This window comes from Brienomyrus brachyistius, chromosome 12, assembly GCF_023856365.1.
Source record: "Brienomyrus brachyistius isolate T26 chromosome 12, BBRACH_0.4, whole genome shotgun sequence".
Lineage (NCBI taxonomy): Eukaryota > Metazoa > Chordata > Actinopteri > Osteoglossiformes > Mormyridae > Brienomyrus > Brienomyrus brachyistius.
This window is the reverse complement of record NC_064544.1, coordinates 23,617,935-23,635,129: the sequence shown is the minus strand read 5'-3', so window position 1 is coordinate 23,635,129 and position 17,195 is coordinate 23,617,935. Positions and strand designations below refer to the sequence as shown.

At 44.5% G+C, this 17,195-nt stretch overlaps 1 protein-coding gene and 1 long non-coding RNA gene across 3 annotated transcripts in view; one reads left to right on the top strand and one right to left on the bottom strand.

Moving 5' to 3' along the window:
• Positions 1-8,199, bottom strand: part of LOC125704408 (uncharacterized) — a 32,622-nt gene extending 24,423 nt beyond the window's left edge. The window contains exons 1-2 of the long non-coding RNA XR_007381111.1: positions 8,125-8,199; positions 1,734-1,806 (exon numbers count right to left, since the gene is read on the bottom strand). This is a non-coding gene — a long non-coding RNA (uncharacterized LOC125704408). The remainder of the gene's footprint in view (positions 1-1,733; positions 1,807-8,124) is intronic.
• The window catches only part of LOC125704402 (NACHT and WD repeat domain-containing protein 2), a 37,688-nt gene continuing 24,059 nt past the window's right edge, over positions 3,567-17,195 (top strand). The window contains exons 1-2 of one of the 2 annotated variants that reach the window (XM_048969883.1): positions 3,567-3,634; positions 9,065-9,236. In XM_048969883.1, coding sequence (XP_048825840.1) covers positions 9,086-9,236 — 151 coding nt within the window. In that variant the 5' untranslated portion in view covers positions 3,567-3,634; positions 9,065-9,085. Of the gene's footprint in view, positions 3,635-8,004; positions 8,291-9,064; positions 9,237-17,195 lie in introns of those variants that run through there. The other variant, XM_048969882.1, reaches the window with a different exon arrangement.

Sequence of the window (17,195 nt, the reverse complement as noted above, 5' to 3'; positions counted from 1 at the left end):
TTACCCTATACGACTTTGTTAAACCTATAACCAAACAAAGCTCCTGTGCCATACTCGCTTCCCTGTGTCTAACGATCCTCTTTGCTATGTAAAGACAAGCCAACCCTTTTAAAGAAAGTACGTGTTATTAGCCTGAAATGCAAAGTGCAATTTGGTGCTTCATTATCACAGTTACAGTGCAGGAAACACCACAAACACCTGCCAATCATGAAATACAAAGCAACTGAAGTCATAGCTAGTAAGCAATGAGTTAGGATCAAAAACATTATAAGACTACAGACAACAAGAGCAGTGTTCTGGTATTATAGGCCCACAATGCATTAGCTAATTAGATAAACATAATGAGCATTGTTAGCAGTCATTAAAAAAAATTTGGTCCTGTCTCAGTTTGTCATTTCACAGCAGAAGCATGACTGCACAAATCTGAAATTAGTCTGGACTTATTTGTGACTGGTCATTGTGGGTCTGCTGTTGGGATTCATCCAATGGCTGCCATGTGGGAGTGGCTCCATAATGTATAAATGAAGTCCCCAATACCGCCTTGAGAAAGATACCTCATCAGTTAGTTGGCTAACACCCCTACCCCCTGCATGGCTGTGCTGTCGTTCCACAGACCCTGCTTTCGCTTTGCTTTTGGCTGCATTTATGAAAGCCAAAGAAGCGTTTTTTTTACTATTAGGTTGGGTACGGGATGCTGAGCTGCAGTGACTCTGCCCAATTTGAATGTCAGCACAGAGCCTGCAGGTTATAAATCCCTCTGTGGCGCTGAGTCTGCCGAATGCCTCTCCTACCTTTGTCGTTCACAAATTCGTCTTGAGGAAAGAACCTTAAATCTTTGTAAGTACAAACAGTACGTCCGTGGCACTCGCTCACACCATGTGGCCTCCCTTATCTCTCTCAATGTGGCCTTTCCTTACAGCTCCGGAAAACTTACCAAAAATACCCAGCTGGCTTGTTTTCTTCATGCCTACTTTGCATGAAAAATATGGAGGAGTTCCATCCAGAATAGAATAATATTTTAAAACAATAAGCCTATTAGGTTGTAATGCATTAGTCAGCAAACACCTGAACAAACTGTAATTTGCTCACAAGCACTGTGTGGTGTATCTTACCACTGCATCACACGATGATGTCACAGTCACCACCTGGCCTCACCTGTTGATTGTTCCTTATTCCCAACAAATCCCAGGGTCCTCGTGTCACCTTCAGGTTCGATTTAATCTGTTTAAGGACTTCCGTTACCCAACTTTTCTATCTGTGTCCTTTTCCCTTGCCCTTCAAAAGTCACCCACGCTCTGCCTGTGCATTACCACTAATTGGACTGCATTAAACTTCTTAAGCACAATTACTGTCCTTTCCCTTCATGCTCAACCTTTCACTTCAACACAGAGTGGATTTTTCAGTGCGACTGAAAATTCACCTTAAGTGTAAAACCTATAACACATATAAGTTTGGTGACCTATATATCATAGGCTGATACAGAAATGCCACTGCATTTGCACACTGTACTGAGAAAGTGTGACTTTTCTGAAATCCCGATCAAAATGTTATTTTTTTCGTTCAGTTGGTCCAGAGGAATACATTGACATTTTGGGGTGCAGCAAGATCCCTCGGCATCATGATTAGGGGCTTGTCCTCACTAATAGCTGGATTAAGTGAGCTCTGCAGTGCTAGTGGAAAGTAAATAGATTTGAAACTGCTCAGATGGAAAAAAGAAACACAACTCTGCTCACCTGACTTCCCTGAAGAACAACAGGAGGCCATCTCAAAGACCACTCTGTCATTGCCGCATTCTTCTGATGATGCCTGCAGAAGACAGATGTTCATTTACAGAGGTTTACTTGTTCATCTATGACTTACCCAGATGCTTGTCAATAAATCAAACTAATTCGTGCAACACCAGCATCCCTTCCTGCTTGCCAGCACCAGAGACACAGAAGCATTGAGACATATTTCTTATCAGAAAACAGTCCAGATGAAGCACAATCGGAAGCAAATATTCCAGGGTTCTCCTTCGTAACTCCTCCGATTAATTACCTAACCAATCATTCATCATTCAGCAGGAAATCTTATTACCCCAAGGATATGATGAATTGTTTTTCTCACTGCCTGATTGCTGATGGGGGCCAGCCTTTCCCTCAGCAGCAATGAAAGGGTGTTAGACGACAGTCCATATTTTCAAAAGGCTATGATGCCCTTCTCTCCCAAAACTGCAGCACTTGATTCCACTCACCAGTGGTCTTGTCAGAGCAATCCAAGTGCGAGTGTAATCAAGGAACTGCTGGTATTTCTGCCATCCCTCCTTCTTCCCTCATCATGAGCCAGACCATCATGGTGACCTGTCCTGCATGGTAAAATGAAGAGCTAACAGCTATCATGAGCTCTCTGGCTGCTCCCAACCATGGTAACATGTAGAGCTAACAGCTATCAGGAGCTCTCTGGCTGTTCCCAACCATGGTAAAATGAAGAGCTAACAGCTACCAGGAGCTCTCTGGCTGTTCCCAACCATGGTAACATGTAGAGCTAACAGCTATCAGGAGCTCTCTGGCTGCTCCCAACCATGGTAACATGTAGCGCTAACAGCTATCAGGAGCTCTCTGGCTGTTCCCAACCATGGTAACATGTAGAGCTAACAGCTATCATGAGCTCTCTGGCTGCTCCCAACCATGGTAACATGTAGAGCTAACAGCTATCAGGAGCTCTCTGGCTGCTCCCAACCATGGTAACATGTAGAGCTAACAGCTATCAGGAGCTCTCTGGCTGCTCCCAACCATGGTAACATGTAGAGCTAACAGCTGTCAAGAGCTCTTCAGCCACTCTTGGGCTGACGCCAAAACCTGGCAGTGTCTCTCAATGAAGCCTGTATTGGTCTTTCTTGCTCATGTCTGCTTGTTCCTGCGCCAGCCTCAGCCTCTCCCCTTCCCACAATGGCTGTGCAGTGTCCTGTGATCCATGGCATCAATATTTCTGCTTGATTTCTCTCTGATGAAAGCATTCGCGTTTGTCGGTACTTGGGGCCCAGGTCCGAGTGGATGGCGGAGGGAGGGGGGCATATTGATGTGTGGGGTTACAATTATAATGAGAACAGGGGACAGAGCAGTGTCTCTCTGGCAACAACGGAGAACAGAACCTGGCAAAAGGAATCTTAGAATAATTCAACAACTATTCTACATGAGATATGCATGGACACATTCCGGACATGTGAGCATACACACGAGTGTATTACATATGCCTGGGGAAATATACAGGCAAACAGCATAAGGCCACTAATGAAACGTGAATCGAGGTATCAGTGTTTGACTTTCAGCTTGGAAGCCTGCAATGGCAGCACTAACTGCTCGCAGGAGGACTTGACCTGATGAGACATCCCTAGCGGCTAAAATAGGCTGCTGTTCCTACAGAATGTCAGCCCCTTATATGTGCAATGAGGCTAATGTATGATTAATACGGGGAGGGATTATCATTTTCATTTATGAATGAAAAGGTTACTCTCCGCTGGATGCACGTCTAATCTCTACGGTGGTTTCCTCGAACACGCTGGTTTCACATGTGGTTGGGGTCACTTCTCGGGCATTTATAAGGAGCGATAACGGCACGCATTTCAGTGTCGCTACGATATCACACCGTCGTATAAGTAAGTTCGAAAATTACTACAGAATTAAACGGTTTTATTTGTCCATTAAGTTTGGTGCATCATTTCGTGTATGTATGTGAGAATGTATGTATGTGTGCATGTATTTTATTATTATTATTATTATTATTATTACTATTATTATTATTATTGTTATTATTATTATTTTTATTATTATTATTATTATTATTATTATTATTATTGCGGTTGTTGTGATCAGCTGTTAATAATGGCAGGAAACCGCATATTTGACGCAAAATGTCCTTGATCAGAATTAGCTATTAATGTTTTTGGATTCTTTGTGGTCTTGCTATGTCGATGACATTTTCAGAATATTCTTTTCTGTCGTACTTATCAATAAAGATTCTTAATGCTAACGTAATCTAGTTGAACTTTCTAAGTAAATTATATAGTTGTTCAGCATTTCCTCCATAACAGCAGTTCTATGCAATCAATTGCTTTTAGTGGCAATCCAATTCACTTAAACTTCCAGCTCTTAACACTAGATTTACCGAGTTTTTATTCTCTGCTGAGAGTCCCAAGGTGTTTGTCACCCCTGCTGTGATTTTCGCAGGTCTTCAGCCCCATCCTCCTCCTGCTTTTGTTGTGCAAACACACCCATTACCTGTGAGGCCTGGCGCATTTGCATTTTTTACTCAGAGTAGCTCAAATCCAAGGCAGGCTAAACCTCTGTGTGTGACATGGAAACCTTCACAAAAGTCTGCCATATCTATACCAAATATCCCACACGCTGACTGACCTGCAAATATGAAAGACGCACATTCACAAAATATATGGAAACACAAGTCTGTGTTATTTATAAAACAAATTGAGTGAAAATAGAATGAAAAGTTGCTAATAGAATGAAATGAATAAAATGAAAACATGCTAACACTTCAGTCTCCAATGCATGTTTGTATATAAATGTCATAAGCTGAGTGAAGTCACTGGTCCATGGTTTTTGACATGCTCATACACATACAGAATAAAATGTCATTTCATTTTCATTGGCCATCACTGAATTATAACACCAAAAGTGAATTTTGTTTTTGTGTGATCTCTCCAGCTTTGCATGTTTGGCTGTTCATGTAAAAATTGATGTATCCGTGCCTCAGTTCCAGGTTCATCTCTTCGTCATCTTTCTGCCTTTTGTCTCAGTGGTTACTGTCCCACACAGTCTGTCTATCTTTCAAAGTCTGTGTTTGCAGCGTTTGAAAACCCAGTGACCATCATCCCTGTATTTGGCAATGGAGTTCCTTGGCTAGAAGAATCGGAAACAATCTTCTTTTTCCTTTCCACCCTGTAGATGCTTTGTACAGAACGTAGGCATTCACCGCCACCAAGTCCAGCATGTTGTAAAACACAGCTACTGGCCACTTGCTTGTTGCTGCTCGTACTGAATACATGCGCGCCATTCTAAACACTGACGTGGAGAATTCCTCTCCCTGTGCAGTGTCCTTTGCCAATGGAGGAAGTCACGGCAAACGTTATTCACCATGCCCACTAAAGTGAAGCAGTCTGTGTGACAGTGACAGTGAGGTGAAGAAATTGTCCATTGTGACATTTCTCCCGTCATCCAGAAATGACTCCATCAGACTCATGACCACGTTCTCTGCCAGCCTTCACCAAGAACTGTGCTGAAAGTTTCACTCCAGGAGAACACATGAACATAGATGTACAGCTGTTCTCGACCAAGGTTCATTGTCCATGCAGTATATTTACATTTACATTTACAGGATTTGGCAGACGCCCTTAGCCAGAGCGACTTACATAAGTGCTTTGAGACTCTGCAATGAATTTCCGATGCTAGCTCAATAAGGACCCCAGCTACGAATACTATCTCTGAGAACGCCATTGAGTAGTGCAGAATTTTTATTTTATTTTATTTTTTTAAAACACACACCAGAAAAAGAGTCGAGTAAGAATATAGAAGTTCTACGTCAGGTATTTCTGAAAAAGAAAAGTTTTGAGTCGTCGCTTGAAGACATTCAAGGATTCAGCTGTTCGGACATCTAGGGGGAGTTCATTCCATCAATTAGGTGCCAGGACAGAGAAGAGCCGAGATGCGTGTCTTCCTTGTGCCTTGAGGGGAGGTGGGACCAGTTAGAGCAGTGCTGGAGGATCGGAGAGATCGTGGTGCAGAGCGGGGTGTGATGAGGTCCTTTAGGTAGGATGGTGCCAGAGAATTTTTGGCTTTGTATGCGAGCATCAGTGTTTTGAATCTGATGCGTGCAGCTACAGGAAGCCAGTGGAGGGAGCGCAGCAAAGGAGTGGTGTGGGAGAACTTGGGAAGGATGAAAACAAGACGAGCAGCTGCATTCTGAATCAGTTGGAGGGGACGGATGGCGCTCAGTGGTAAACCCGCTAGAAGCGAGTTGCAGTAGTCAAGGCGTGAGATGACGAGGGACTGGACGAGTAGGTAGCCTGGGTGGAAAGAAATGGACGTATCCTCCTGATGTTAAAGAGGAGAAACCGACAAGAGCGAGAAAGACTGGTGATATGTGAGGAAAATGACAACCGATCATCTATGGTAACTCCAAGGTTTCTAGCAGAAACCGAAGGACGGATCAGGGAGTTGTCAAAGGAGATCGCAAGGTCCTGGAGGGGGGATGAGTCAGCCGGGATGTAAAGCAACTCAGTTTTACTAGTTTTGAGTTTTAGCTGGTGAGTGGTAATCCAAGATGAGATGTCTGCCAAGCATGTAGAGATCTTAGTGGAGACATGAGTGTCTGAGGGAGGGAAGGAGAGGATGAGTTGAGTGTCATCGGCATAGCAGTGGTAGGAGAAGCCATGTGAGGATATAACTTCGCCAAGAGATTTAGTGTAGAGGGAGAATAGGAGAGGGCCAAGAACCGAGCCCTGAGGGACACCGGTGGAAAGACAACGTGGAGTAGATGTGGATCCATTCCATGTCACTTGGTATATCGCATCCAAGCCGGACAAATTTGGGATCAAGTTCTGGATGGCCACGGATTTGGAGACCAAATACGTCTGCAACGTGTCCCCTAACTTGGGAAAGGACCCCAGTCCCCAGAAAAGGGAGAGGCTGGCAGAGAACATGGTCATGAGTCTGATGGAGCCATTTCTGGATGACGGGAGAAATGTCACAACGGACAATTTCTTCACCTCACTGGCACTGTCACACAGACTGCTTCAGCGCAAAACAACACTACTGAGCACAGGGAATAAAGTTCGGTATGAACTTCCTCCAATTTCAAAGGACACTGCACAGCAAGAGGAATTCTCCGCGTCAGTGCTTAGAAGTGGCAGTGTCTCCTTGACAATTTATGCACCTAAAAAAACAAGATTGTGTGTGTTCTGAGTTCCTTGGACCAAGATGTGGCGATCTGTGAAGGCAGAAAGAGGAAACCCAACACGATAACAGACTATAACCACATGAAGGTATGTGAATGTGTGTATAATTTTACATCAGTGCTACAATGTTTTCTGATATGTACTATACAGGCCTATATAGAAAGAAGGTAGAAAAAAAGCAAATACACTCATGACTCTCTCTCTCTCTGCTGTTATAGTGTGGTGTAAATGTGTTGGACCAAATGGCGCGCATGTATTCCGTAAGAGCAGCAACATGCAGGTGGCCAGTAGCTGTATTTTACAACATGCTGGACCTGGTGGTGGCAAATTCCTACGTTCTGTACAAGGCATGTACAGGGTGGGAAGGCAAAAGAAGATTATTTTTGAGTCATCTAGCCAAGGAACTCCATTGCCAATTTATGCCACAAAAGGCTATGGGGACAGAGGAAGGCTGCTGCTGTGCCAGGACTTGTATGGACAACTCAGTGTCAGGTACAGGAGAACTGCAACAGAAACCGCAGCAGGTTTACCAGTGCAAAGTGTTACAAATTCACTTGCGCCAAATGCAGGGATGATGGTCACTGGGTCTGCAAACACTGCAAAGTTTGAAACACTCAATTTTTTTTATAAATAAAACAGACTTGTGCTTCCATATATTTTGTGAATGTGTGTCTTTCATATTTGCAGGTCAGTCAGCATGTGGGATATTTGGTATAGATATGGCAGACTTTTGTGAAGGTTTCCATGTCACACACAGAGGTTTAGCCTGCCTTGGATTTTAGCTGCTCTGAGTAAAAAAATGCAAATGCGCGAGGCCTCACAGGTAATGGGTGTGTTTGCACAACAAAAGCAGGAGGACAATGGCCCAAGAAACTCTCAGCAGGGATGCTAGTAGGTGTTAGGGCCCAGGGAATTTACGCAAATTTGCGTAGATTTGGCAGTTCTAGTGTTAAAGCGCATTGCTGCATAAGAGGAACATATATTGATAAGATAATTAATTCAGCCCCTCCTCCTAGAAAACGCTGTCATCCAGGCTACTCCCCACCGCAATGAAGCGGCCGGCGGTGTGGAGGAAATCCCTCTTGGTCGCGGACCTCGCAGGGAGCGGGAGCGTCGCTTGTTTTCCGTTCCGCGGCAAGATCGAAAAACACCGTTATTTCTGACGCGAGGAGACCGACCTGAGCGCCGCTGCGTCCGGGGATGCCGGCCACTAGCTTCCCGTCGCCGTCTCCAGAGGCTGATTCACAGTCCGAGAAGCCTAATGGGCGTTTATCTTAGCGATCTTCTTTATATTCTGCATCTCATTCGGATATTTCCCACGCTCCTCAAATGAAGAAGATTAATGTAAGCATAGAGGGGGGAAGTGCCTTATTTAAGAGCGTTGCTTACTCTTTTTCTGCAGAGAATCTTTTGAAAAATATTGATTAGTAAATTAATGCCGGTCTTTCAGTAATGCTAAGGAATCTTTCAACACTGGAGGAAATACTTTTTTTTTCATTTTTAATGTTTATTGGGTTTTCTTCAAATGTGACAGGATATATGAACTCCAGAGAAGGGCGACTCGGAAACATCCCAACCTGAAACGCACTGAACCGAGGCGTTATCTTTGCCAATTCTGCAGGCGCCTCGACATTCTATCTGAGTGGGATTTAAAGCGCTGAAATGCGTGGCGATTTACATTTATTTAAAAGGGTTTATTTTCAGCACATCCCGCGTCCTTCCCTTGACACTATGCAAAAGTTGAGAAGCGCGATGTGAAATCATTACGGGGATCGTACGCGTAATTGCGCTGACTATGAACGCTGATCCCGATCCGCCTGCGTATCGCCGAGCTAATTTATTCTTAACTTGATTTGGGTTGCGTTCGTTTCTATATATATATATATATATATATATATATATATATATATATATATATATATATATATATATATATATATATATATATATATATATATATATATAGATGGCGGTTGAATTTCAGCTTGGAAGCACTCGCGTGTGAGTGTATGTGTGTGTGTGTTTGTATCTATATATGATATATGTCTGTGTGTGCGGCGTGTCTGCGATGACTGACTTTACGTTTTAAAAGACATAAGGACCTCTCTGTATCCGTAGTTGCGCTGGAAATCGCCGCCCATGTGGCCATCGGGAGTGGGCAACCGACTGCCATGTCCCCGGGAGTCCGCACTCCGCAGGGCTGCCATCAGCGGCAACATCCCCGCGCTCCCGCCGCACCACGTTCCCACGGGCCGGAGCGTCCGGGTCTTCATCAGTGCCAACCCCGACGGTAAGGGAATCTAAGGCGATAAATAAGCACTTGTGTTTCGGTTCCCAAATGATATCCATCAGGCATAGTTAGGGAATGCGTTGCAGTTATTTATAATACATTTTAACAATGCAAAAGCTAAGTTTTAGTAATATAATTTGCACAAAAACACCTGTTAACGCAGCTTGTGAAATCATACGTTTTATTGTAGGCTACTTTTGGCAGCGTCGCATTTTGGCAGTATGAACACAAATGTAAGCCTATAGAAAATATTGTTTTGCATCCAGAGTTTAGCAACCAGTATAACTGTTACCTAATTTTCTACACTGCAATCTGCAAAAAAAAAAAATAATAATAATGATAAAAAAGCAGTCAACGGTTGAACGGCGGTCGTGTGTCACTGATATGATAGGCAGCAGTTATTGAAGTGGGGAAGACAGCAGTACATCTTGCGCTTCAGCCCCGGCGCCGAGAGCAAGCGATTCCCGCTAGGGACGATGTCCCTCCAACAATCGTTTAATGGCTTTGTTAGATTAAATTACCAGGGTAGGCGGCCGAGGAGTAGTGCGTGTACAATCCATTTGTCCAACGGGAGCGGAGAAGTGAGCCGCATGGAGTGGGGGCAGCCACTTCTCCATTCAGTTTTGTCTGTCTGGGTTACTTTTTTCCTTGAAGCGCAAAATGTGACAGGCAGGCAGGTTTGGGCGTTTGTGCCGCTTCCCCTTTTATATGGTAAATATCCAAAATATAGACAAATATGTCCGTTTTTTTTTTCCAGAAATCTTCTGGATATAAAACAAACGAAATACCATTAAATGACAAGGCACCACAAAATAAGAACTGGTTACAATCATGTCTTTCCTTAAATGTCATTGAGCTTCAAGTCATGAAGACACAATATGCACAATTTGAAATGTCTGATTTCCAGACTTAGGGGAGATTGTAAAAATAGCCTTTCTAAACATCCATCCAATTTCCAAACCACTTATCCTACTTGGTCGCTGGGGGTCCAGAGCCTATCCTGGAAGCAATGGGCACGAGGCAGGGAACAACCCAGGATGGGGGGCCAGCCCATCGCAGGGCACACTCACACACCAGTCGCTCACACATGCACACCTATGGGCAATTTAGCAAGTCCAATTAGCCTGAGCATGTTTTTGGACTGTGGGGGGAAACCGGAGTACCCGCAGGAAACCCCACGACGACATGGGGGAGAAACATGCAAACTCCGCACACATGTGACCAAGGTGGAGACTCGAACCCGGGTCCCAGAGGCGTAAGGCAACAGTGCTAACCACTGCACCACCATGCCACCCGCCTTTCTAAACAAATACAACAAAACAAGCCAGAGGAAGAAAGAGAAAAACCACAAATACCCTGTGTTCAAAATCATAGAAATCATATATGCTGTTCTTTTATCCTTTGCTTTTAATTTACTTGCAATAAGCAAGATAGCTTGAAACCGTTGTTTTAAAAACACCCACAAACAATCTTCGTAAAGATTTTTACAATACTAATTGAATTTTTTTGGAGAAATGAATGTTACATACTTGATTTTGAGGATTATTGGTACCTTCTGGACAATGTTATTCCTGTAACTATTTAAACCTCATTAGCAAAGAATAGAGGCAGGCATGGGGAGGTGGGATGCTGTGAACAGCTGATACAACGCTTTGTGGTGGTCTATAAATTCAGTTAATTTTAACTGTATTATGTGCCTAGGGGTCATCTGAAAATTCTTCACTTAAGATAAACCAGCAGCAGCCAGTGCTTACAGCTGGGGATCCTTGGTATTTTTTAACATGCATTAATCTTGGTTACAGACTAATCTCCATGTATTCATCCATCTCCTAACTGTTCTAGTCAGGGTCACTTGGGGCCTTGGAGCCTGTCCCAGGCAGCACGGGACACAAGGGAGGAGTACACTCTGGAGGGGATGCCACCGGGCACATCCATACTATATGCAGTATAGAGACGCCAGTTACAGAAAATACCAATGCAGAATAGGGAGAGTGTGCAAACTCCACACAGACAGAGCAGGGGTGACATTCAAGCTCCCAATGCTGAAGGTATGAGGCAACGGTTCTTCCCTCTGAGCCACAGTGTCACCTCTAAGTGCTATATATACTGTAGGCATATATAGGTCAGTATCAGCAACTTATTCTAGTCAAACTGTGGTCAGGAGAGGGCATGGAGTCTTTATGATGTTGCCAGTTTAAATCCCTGGCTGGGAATTTCGGAATCCGCTAGAATCATCCAAGGCTGAAGCTCTGTAAGCTGCAGAAGTCGTTATTTACGAAGGTCTCCACTTATGAAATAATAAGAAGTCAGCGACTGGATAACCTGGAAGGGAGAACGGATATTTCCTGTGACCAATGCGATTCCATAATGATGGAGCCCTTAGGGTCTGAAATTGGCAGCAGCTGCATGGCTGAAATGGGCTGTTTGTAATGACGGCCATGGACATGTCCGGGTGGGCTTGTGAGCTTGGAGCTCATCCAGGAGGAGCAGCGGTAAGACGTCATCCGCATAAGCGCCCTTGTGGACCCTGTGAACATGGCCCTCAGCTCCCCCCCCCTACAGGAACACCTTCCATATTCCCCCGCATGCTGCCGTGAAACCTCGCCTCTGGGTGAAGGACAGCCGATTGCACAGAAAGCCTTAGTGATGAGTGGCAGAATGCAATAACCTCCCATCCCCATGCCTGCCGTGCAGGCAGCTCACAGTCTCATGGGGATTCTGTGTTTCTCAGGAGGGGAAACACCCAGCTTTGTGGCCCCTTGCAATGTGTCCACATCACCACTAGAGGGCATGGCGAATGCACTATGAAACTTGTCATCCAAGCGACGATGGCCAGGTGTGGTGGCAATGAATGAAAGGACGGATGTCTAAGTCGAACCCATGGCACGGGCTGCAAGGATGTTACACAAAAGTACATATTCTCTTTATTTATAGTGTATGCGATGGGTTCACAAATGCAGACATCTACTGAACATCTACTGGACACCTGGAAGAGCTCGTAAAGCCAAAATGACATTCAGTCTAACTGAGATAAGGCCAGAATTTTCATGTAGTGTGTATGACCATCTGGAGAGCACTCTCATTTCCAGGTCTGTAAGGACTACGGTCCACCGTTAATGAATCGCACTGACACAGGCTTGACGAATTCGGATGGCTTTAATTCTATCCAGAGAGCAGAGTGTCGCTCAAGCTGCCTGGCTGTTTTGGTAATCAATTAAAAAGCGTTATCTTCTTCTGTCAGTCACCACACATTCAACAACAGCCAGAAAGGACAAAAGCAATTAATCATGATATCTGTCTGGAGCTTGTGCAAGTTTATGCTGTGATGTGATCGGCTCCTTATCCTTAAAAATACCAGTTATGGTTATAAATGGTTATGATAAAAGCCTTCATTTGTGAGTTTACACACTATACTGGATAAATCAAATAAAACAGCTGGATAAAACAAAGGAAGAATACATCAGGTAAGCAAATAAGGGATGAGAGAAACAGAAAACCATTCATGCGGGACATGAGAATATGAAAAGCAAGGGCTAAACACATTAGCCAGCACTAATGCTAACGACATTAATACTGACAGTGAATGATGTGCATGAAGCTCCCTGCGCACATCTACAGTAAAGATCCCCCTGCTGCTGGCTCCTTCGAGCAGGGTAGCCAATGAGCAACATGAGTCGCAAAGCCTCTCAGATCTATGAAATTCATATGGTGGTCAGAAGATCTTACATGAGAGGTGGAAGCGTTGTGTTCACAGGTGTGCTGGGGGGGGGGTCTGGCCTTCAAGATGGCGCTTGATTGGATGTGAGTCATGTTTGTATTCTACAGCCCAGGGTCCCGGTGCCCATCCCCCACAGAATATTCCATTACCATCCGTCATGTCAAGTATTTAACTTTGACATCTATAAAACTGAGCTGAATAGGGATAGAGTCTCTGAGGGGCTATACCATTACAGGGGGGCTGTAAGGTAATGCATTTGTTTTCTGTGACTGGCTGAGCTAGAAGTGGGAGGTTGTCAGTGTGGTGTCTGGGGAGGGGGGGTGCTTGTGGCTTGATAATGCCCCCTCTGATATCTGACACCTGAAGACTGAGCACGAATGCTCATTGCGGAAACGGCCTCTGGATCACTCTGGCATTTGTTCTTACTTCTGTCATTTGTCTGCCAGTGCTATTTTAAAGAATGAGTGGCTGTGTGGAGTGTTATTGAGGCACCCAGGGCAGGATAGCAATTCCACTCACCTTAGCTGTTTATCTTACATCTGCTGACAGTTGCATATTCCTTTAGCTTCCCATCCTGTGTTCGGATTCTGAATGAGTTGCTGAGACCTCTGCATCTCCGTGCTGAGTTACTTCACCTTCCCGCCCTATGTGGGTGCGTGTGACCATCAGAGATGCAGGTTACTCTCACCCTGGCCCCCTCACCCCCCATATACATGACCCAAAATCTGTCATGCGGTTTTGTGTTTCAGAAGAGACTAAATACAAATTAACAAAGCAAAAAGTAACTGTGTGGCCCAGCATTAAGATTGAATCAAAGACCTACTGTAACACATGCAGAGAGCCTGGATGTTCTGCAAATGAGGCAGCCTTCCTGGGCCCATGGTATCCAGGTCTGTAGCCTTCTCCAGCATTAACACCAAGCATTAGCATCCGATCTGAGTGGTTACACAGCCAGTAAAGGTCAGCTAGTGTCCCCTCCATCTCCAAAGCTGTGTCCCCTTATCATGAATAACGAGATTGCTTACATACTGCCTGAGAGCGGGAGATAAACTCAGGATTGGCTCTCAGATATCGACAGAGTCATATTAATTTGACACTTACACGTGAGAAAGCCTAAGAGTGAGATCCCCCCTGGCTGGATTACTTTCTAATTCGGTGTGTTTGGGAGGGAGCGGGGAAGGGGCGATGAGGGCTGTGCCTCGTCGAGTCACAGAGCACAAAAATGTAATGAGGCGTGACTCCTTAAAATAGCACTCTCCTCCTTCACAAAAATGCAGACTGTTCTTATTTGTTCATAGTATTAATATTTGGATTAAGGAGACTAATCCTGTGCGTCATATCACCAAAGTAAACTTAGCTAGTGGATTTATCTGGGAGCGACATTATGTGAAATTATTCTTAAACTGGTTTGAGGCTGGGGTGCAGGGGCTTTAGGGAAGGAGTGCCTTATCCCTTTAGGGCAACTCCAAGCTCTGACATCAGACAGGGAGGAAAGGAGAGAACAAGAATGAGGGAGCAGATAAGGGTGCACAGAGCCCGACACGCTCAGGGAGTCGTACCGTAGCCCAGGTGGCAGCATCATCGAATGCAGCAGCCCGGCTTCCGGAATGTTCTTAGTCTGAGATCTTTTGTGTGAGACAAGTATAAGGACAGTTTGACTCCCTCTGGTCTGTAACCTGTACGACCCCAGTCGGGTGTTGAATCCTTATAGCTTCTGCAGGAAACACTTGCAAAGATTCGTACTCCTTTATGTTTGGTTTGTGTATGCATATGTGCCTTGGTCCTGTTCATATGAACCTCTCATACGGGCTGACAATGCCTTCACAAGCTATTTTCCTCACAAGCTATTCCTGACAGCATGCTGTAGTTGTTCCCTTCTGTAGTATAGCTTCAGAAACCTGTGAGCTAAGCAAAACCAGACCGATTCGTCTGTGGCTGCTCCGATGTGCAATTTTAGCAGAGCTCCTGTCTTGAAAGAACAGCTGCTCTCCTTTTAGCTATATTTCCTGGAAAAGTGACAGCCTTTGTTATCAGTTTGGCACAAGTAGAACCCCAGGAAATGTGGAAGAGACCTGCATACTCGGGTTTACGCCAGGCGTGCGGTTTCTGACTTGTGTCCCGCATCGACAGTCTTGATCGACTATGCTTTTGATCCATAACACCTGGCGACAAACCCTCTGAGTGTGTGCCCGTCCCCGGGTTACACACAGATTCCCGCTGCCATCAGCTGATTCATGCCGCTTCCTGGACGCTCTCGGCTGACGGGGGAGCACCTTTCAACAGATTGCACTTCGTCGTGGAGCCTGGCGGATCAATCCCGCCCACACGAGACAAAAGGTCTACGCTTAATATACCTCCTACTGACATTATTTTGCTTTGAAGATAACATACAAATATATGTGTCAGTGTCATATTCTATACAGTACAGTACTGTGGAAAACAGCTGTGTCTCTTTCTGATTTTCTGCATGCTTGCTATCAGGATGTCAGCTTAAAGTCTCTGTTAGATAACATGGCACCAGAAGAAACGAACAAACAACTTTTCGATCCTTCTCTCATGTATTTGGTGCTTCAAGCAACAGAATGTCTCATATCTGTGATCGTTGTAAGAGTAATCCTTCTGTCATACCCACAGAATGGCTGCACCACATTTAGCAGCATCTAAACACCTCCAGTAAGATCGTATGTGTCCCTGTTAGCACTCAGGAGTGCTGCTGAATGGAGCGTTTGCATTTCAGCAGATATTATGAGCCAGTGTCAGCCGCAAAGCCCCACATGCGGCTCACCTGTCCATAGAAGATTGTGAGGATTTTCCAGGTGACTACTGACAAGCTTGAGTCTTCTTGTCCTTCTTAATGGGCAGCGTAGTGAAACAGGTAAAGTTTTATGAACAGCTTTAAAGGTATTAGTTAAGGCTTGGGCAATATTACGGTAATAAGGCAAACCACAGTATTTTGAAATCCTTACGATAAAACTAGCCGGGACCACCCCACACCTGCTCAATGAATTTTATCGCCAAGATTTAAAAATGGCAGAATAGTGCTGCTTTTTAATATACCGTATACCTCGGTATAATGTTTGGACATTGTGAAGAATTAGATTTTCAGGTACCTCCGACCCTCCTCATGCAGCTGCTCACCATAACTACTACAACAACAACAACTCTTCTTCCTCTACTCTTTCGCCATTGACCACTGATCTGTGAAAGTCCACGCTGCCACCTACTGGAAACACCTAACCAATTAACTTGCACATGCTCGGTCGATGAGCATGGATTCGCAAGGTTTACACTAGACATAAAATGCTGGGCTACACGCGCACTGACCACAATCAACCGCAGTCAACCTCTGATGATGAAATTTGCATCACGTTCCCTCGACCGCAACCGAAAGCAAGCGAGGAAAAGTGAAGTATGAATTGGGTTTAATTGTTTCCAGACTAGCATGCACTAACTTTTGATTGTGGTTCTAGAACCTGCATACAGCTTCACACTAGTGGTGAGGCCAAAGTTCATTCATATTGATATTGTGCACAGCTGACCCAAATCAGCCCTGACTGTTTGCCTTTGTATCTAAGCAGCTGGTGCTAACTGCCACTTTTATTTTTGCTCACTGGAGAAAGGGAAGTAACTTCTCCACACCTGTGCAGTGGGAACATCTTCAAAGAGAAGAATCATGCAATTTTGGTGCCATTTTTCTCTCAATCTTCCTGTACAAACTGCAACCCACAAAAAGAGCCAGTAGATGGGAAAATGTGCTTAAATTGTGTGGAGCTACAAAGACTTTTTCATAGTGCTGCAAAGGCAGATATAAAAGCATAAAAGGTCAGTTTTCTTGGTTTGCACTCAATATCAGTGTAGTTTTCTTTAATATTTAATATTAATCTTTCAATCTGTCCATCTGCCTTAATGACTTTACCAGTACAGAGCTGAGGTGGACCTGGAGTCTGTCCCAGGAAACGCAGGGCACAAGGCAGCGGGCACAAGGCAGGGGACACCCTGGATGAGATGCCAGTCAGCATTAAATATTTATCTGTTAAATTCGTGATAGGTTATGCTCTCTGAAGGAAGCCTAACAGATGTGTTTGTTGATTTGTCAAACTCCTTCAGCTATAGCCCACAAACCCTGCTCTGTGTTAAAATCTAGTTTTAGTATTTATTCGAAAAAAAGTTTTTACAGATTTTGTCAATGAAGTATACATACCATACCATGCCAAAGGCTTCTAGTGAAAATTGATTTTAGT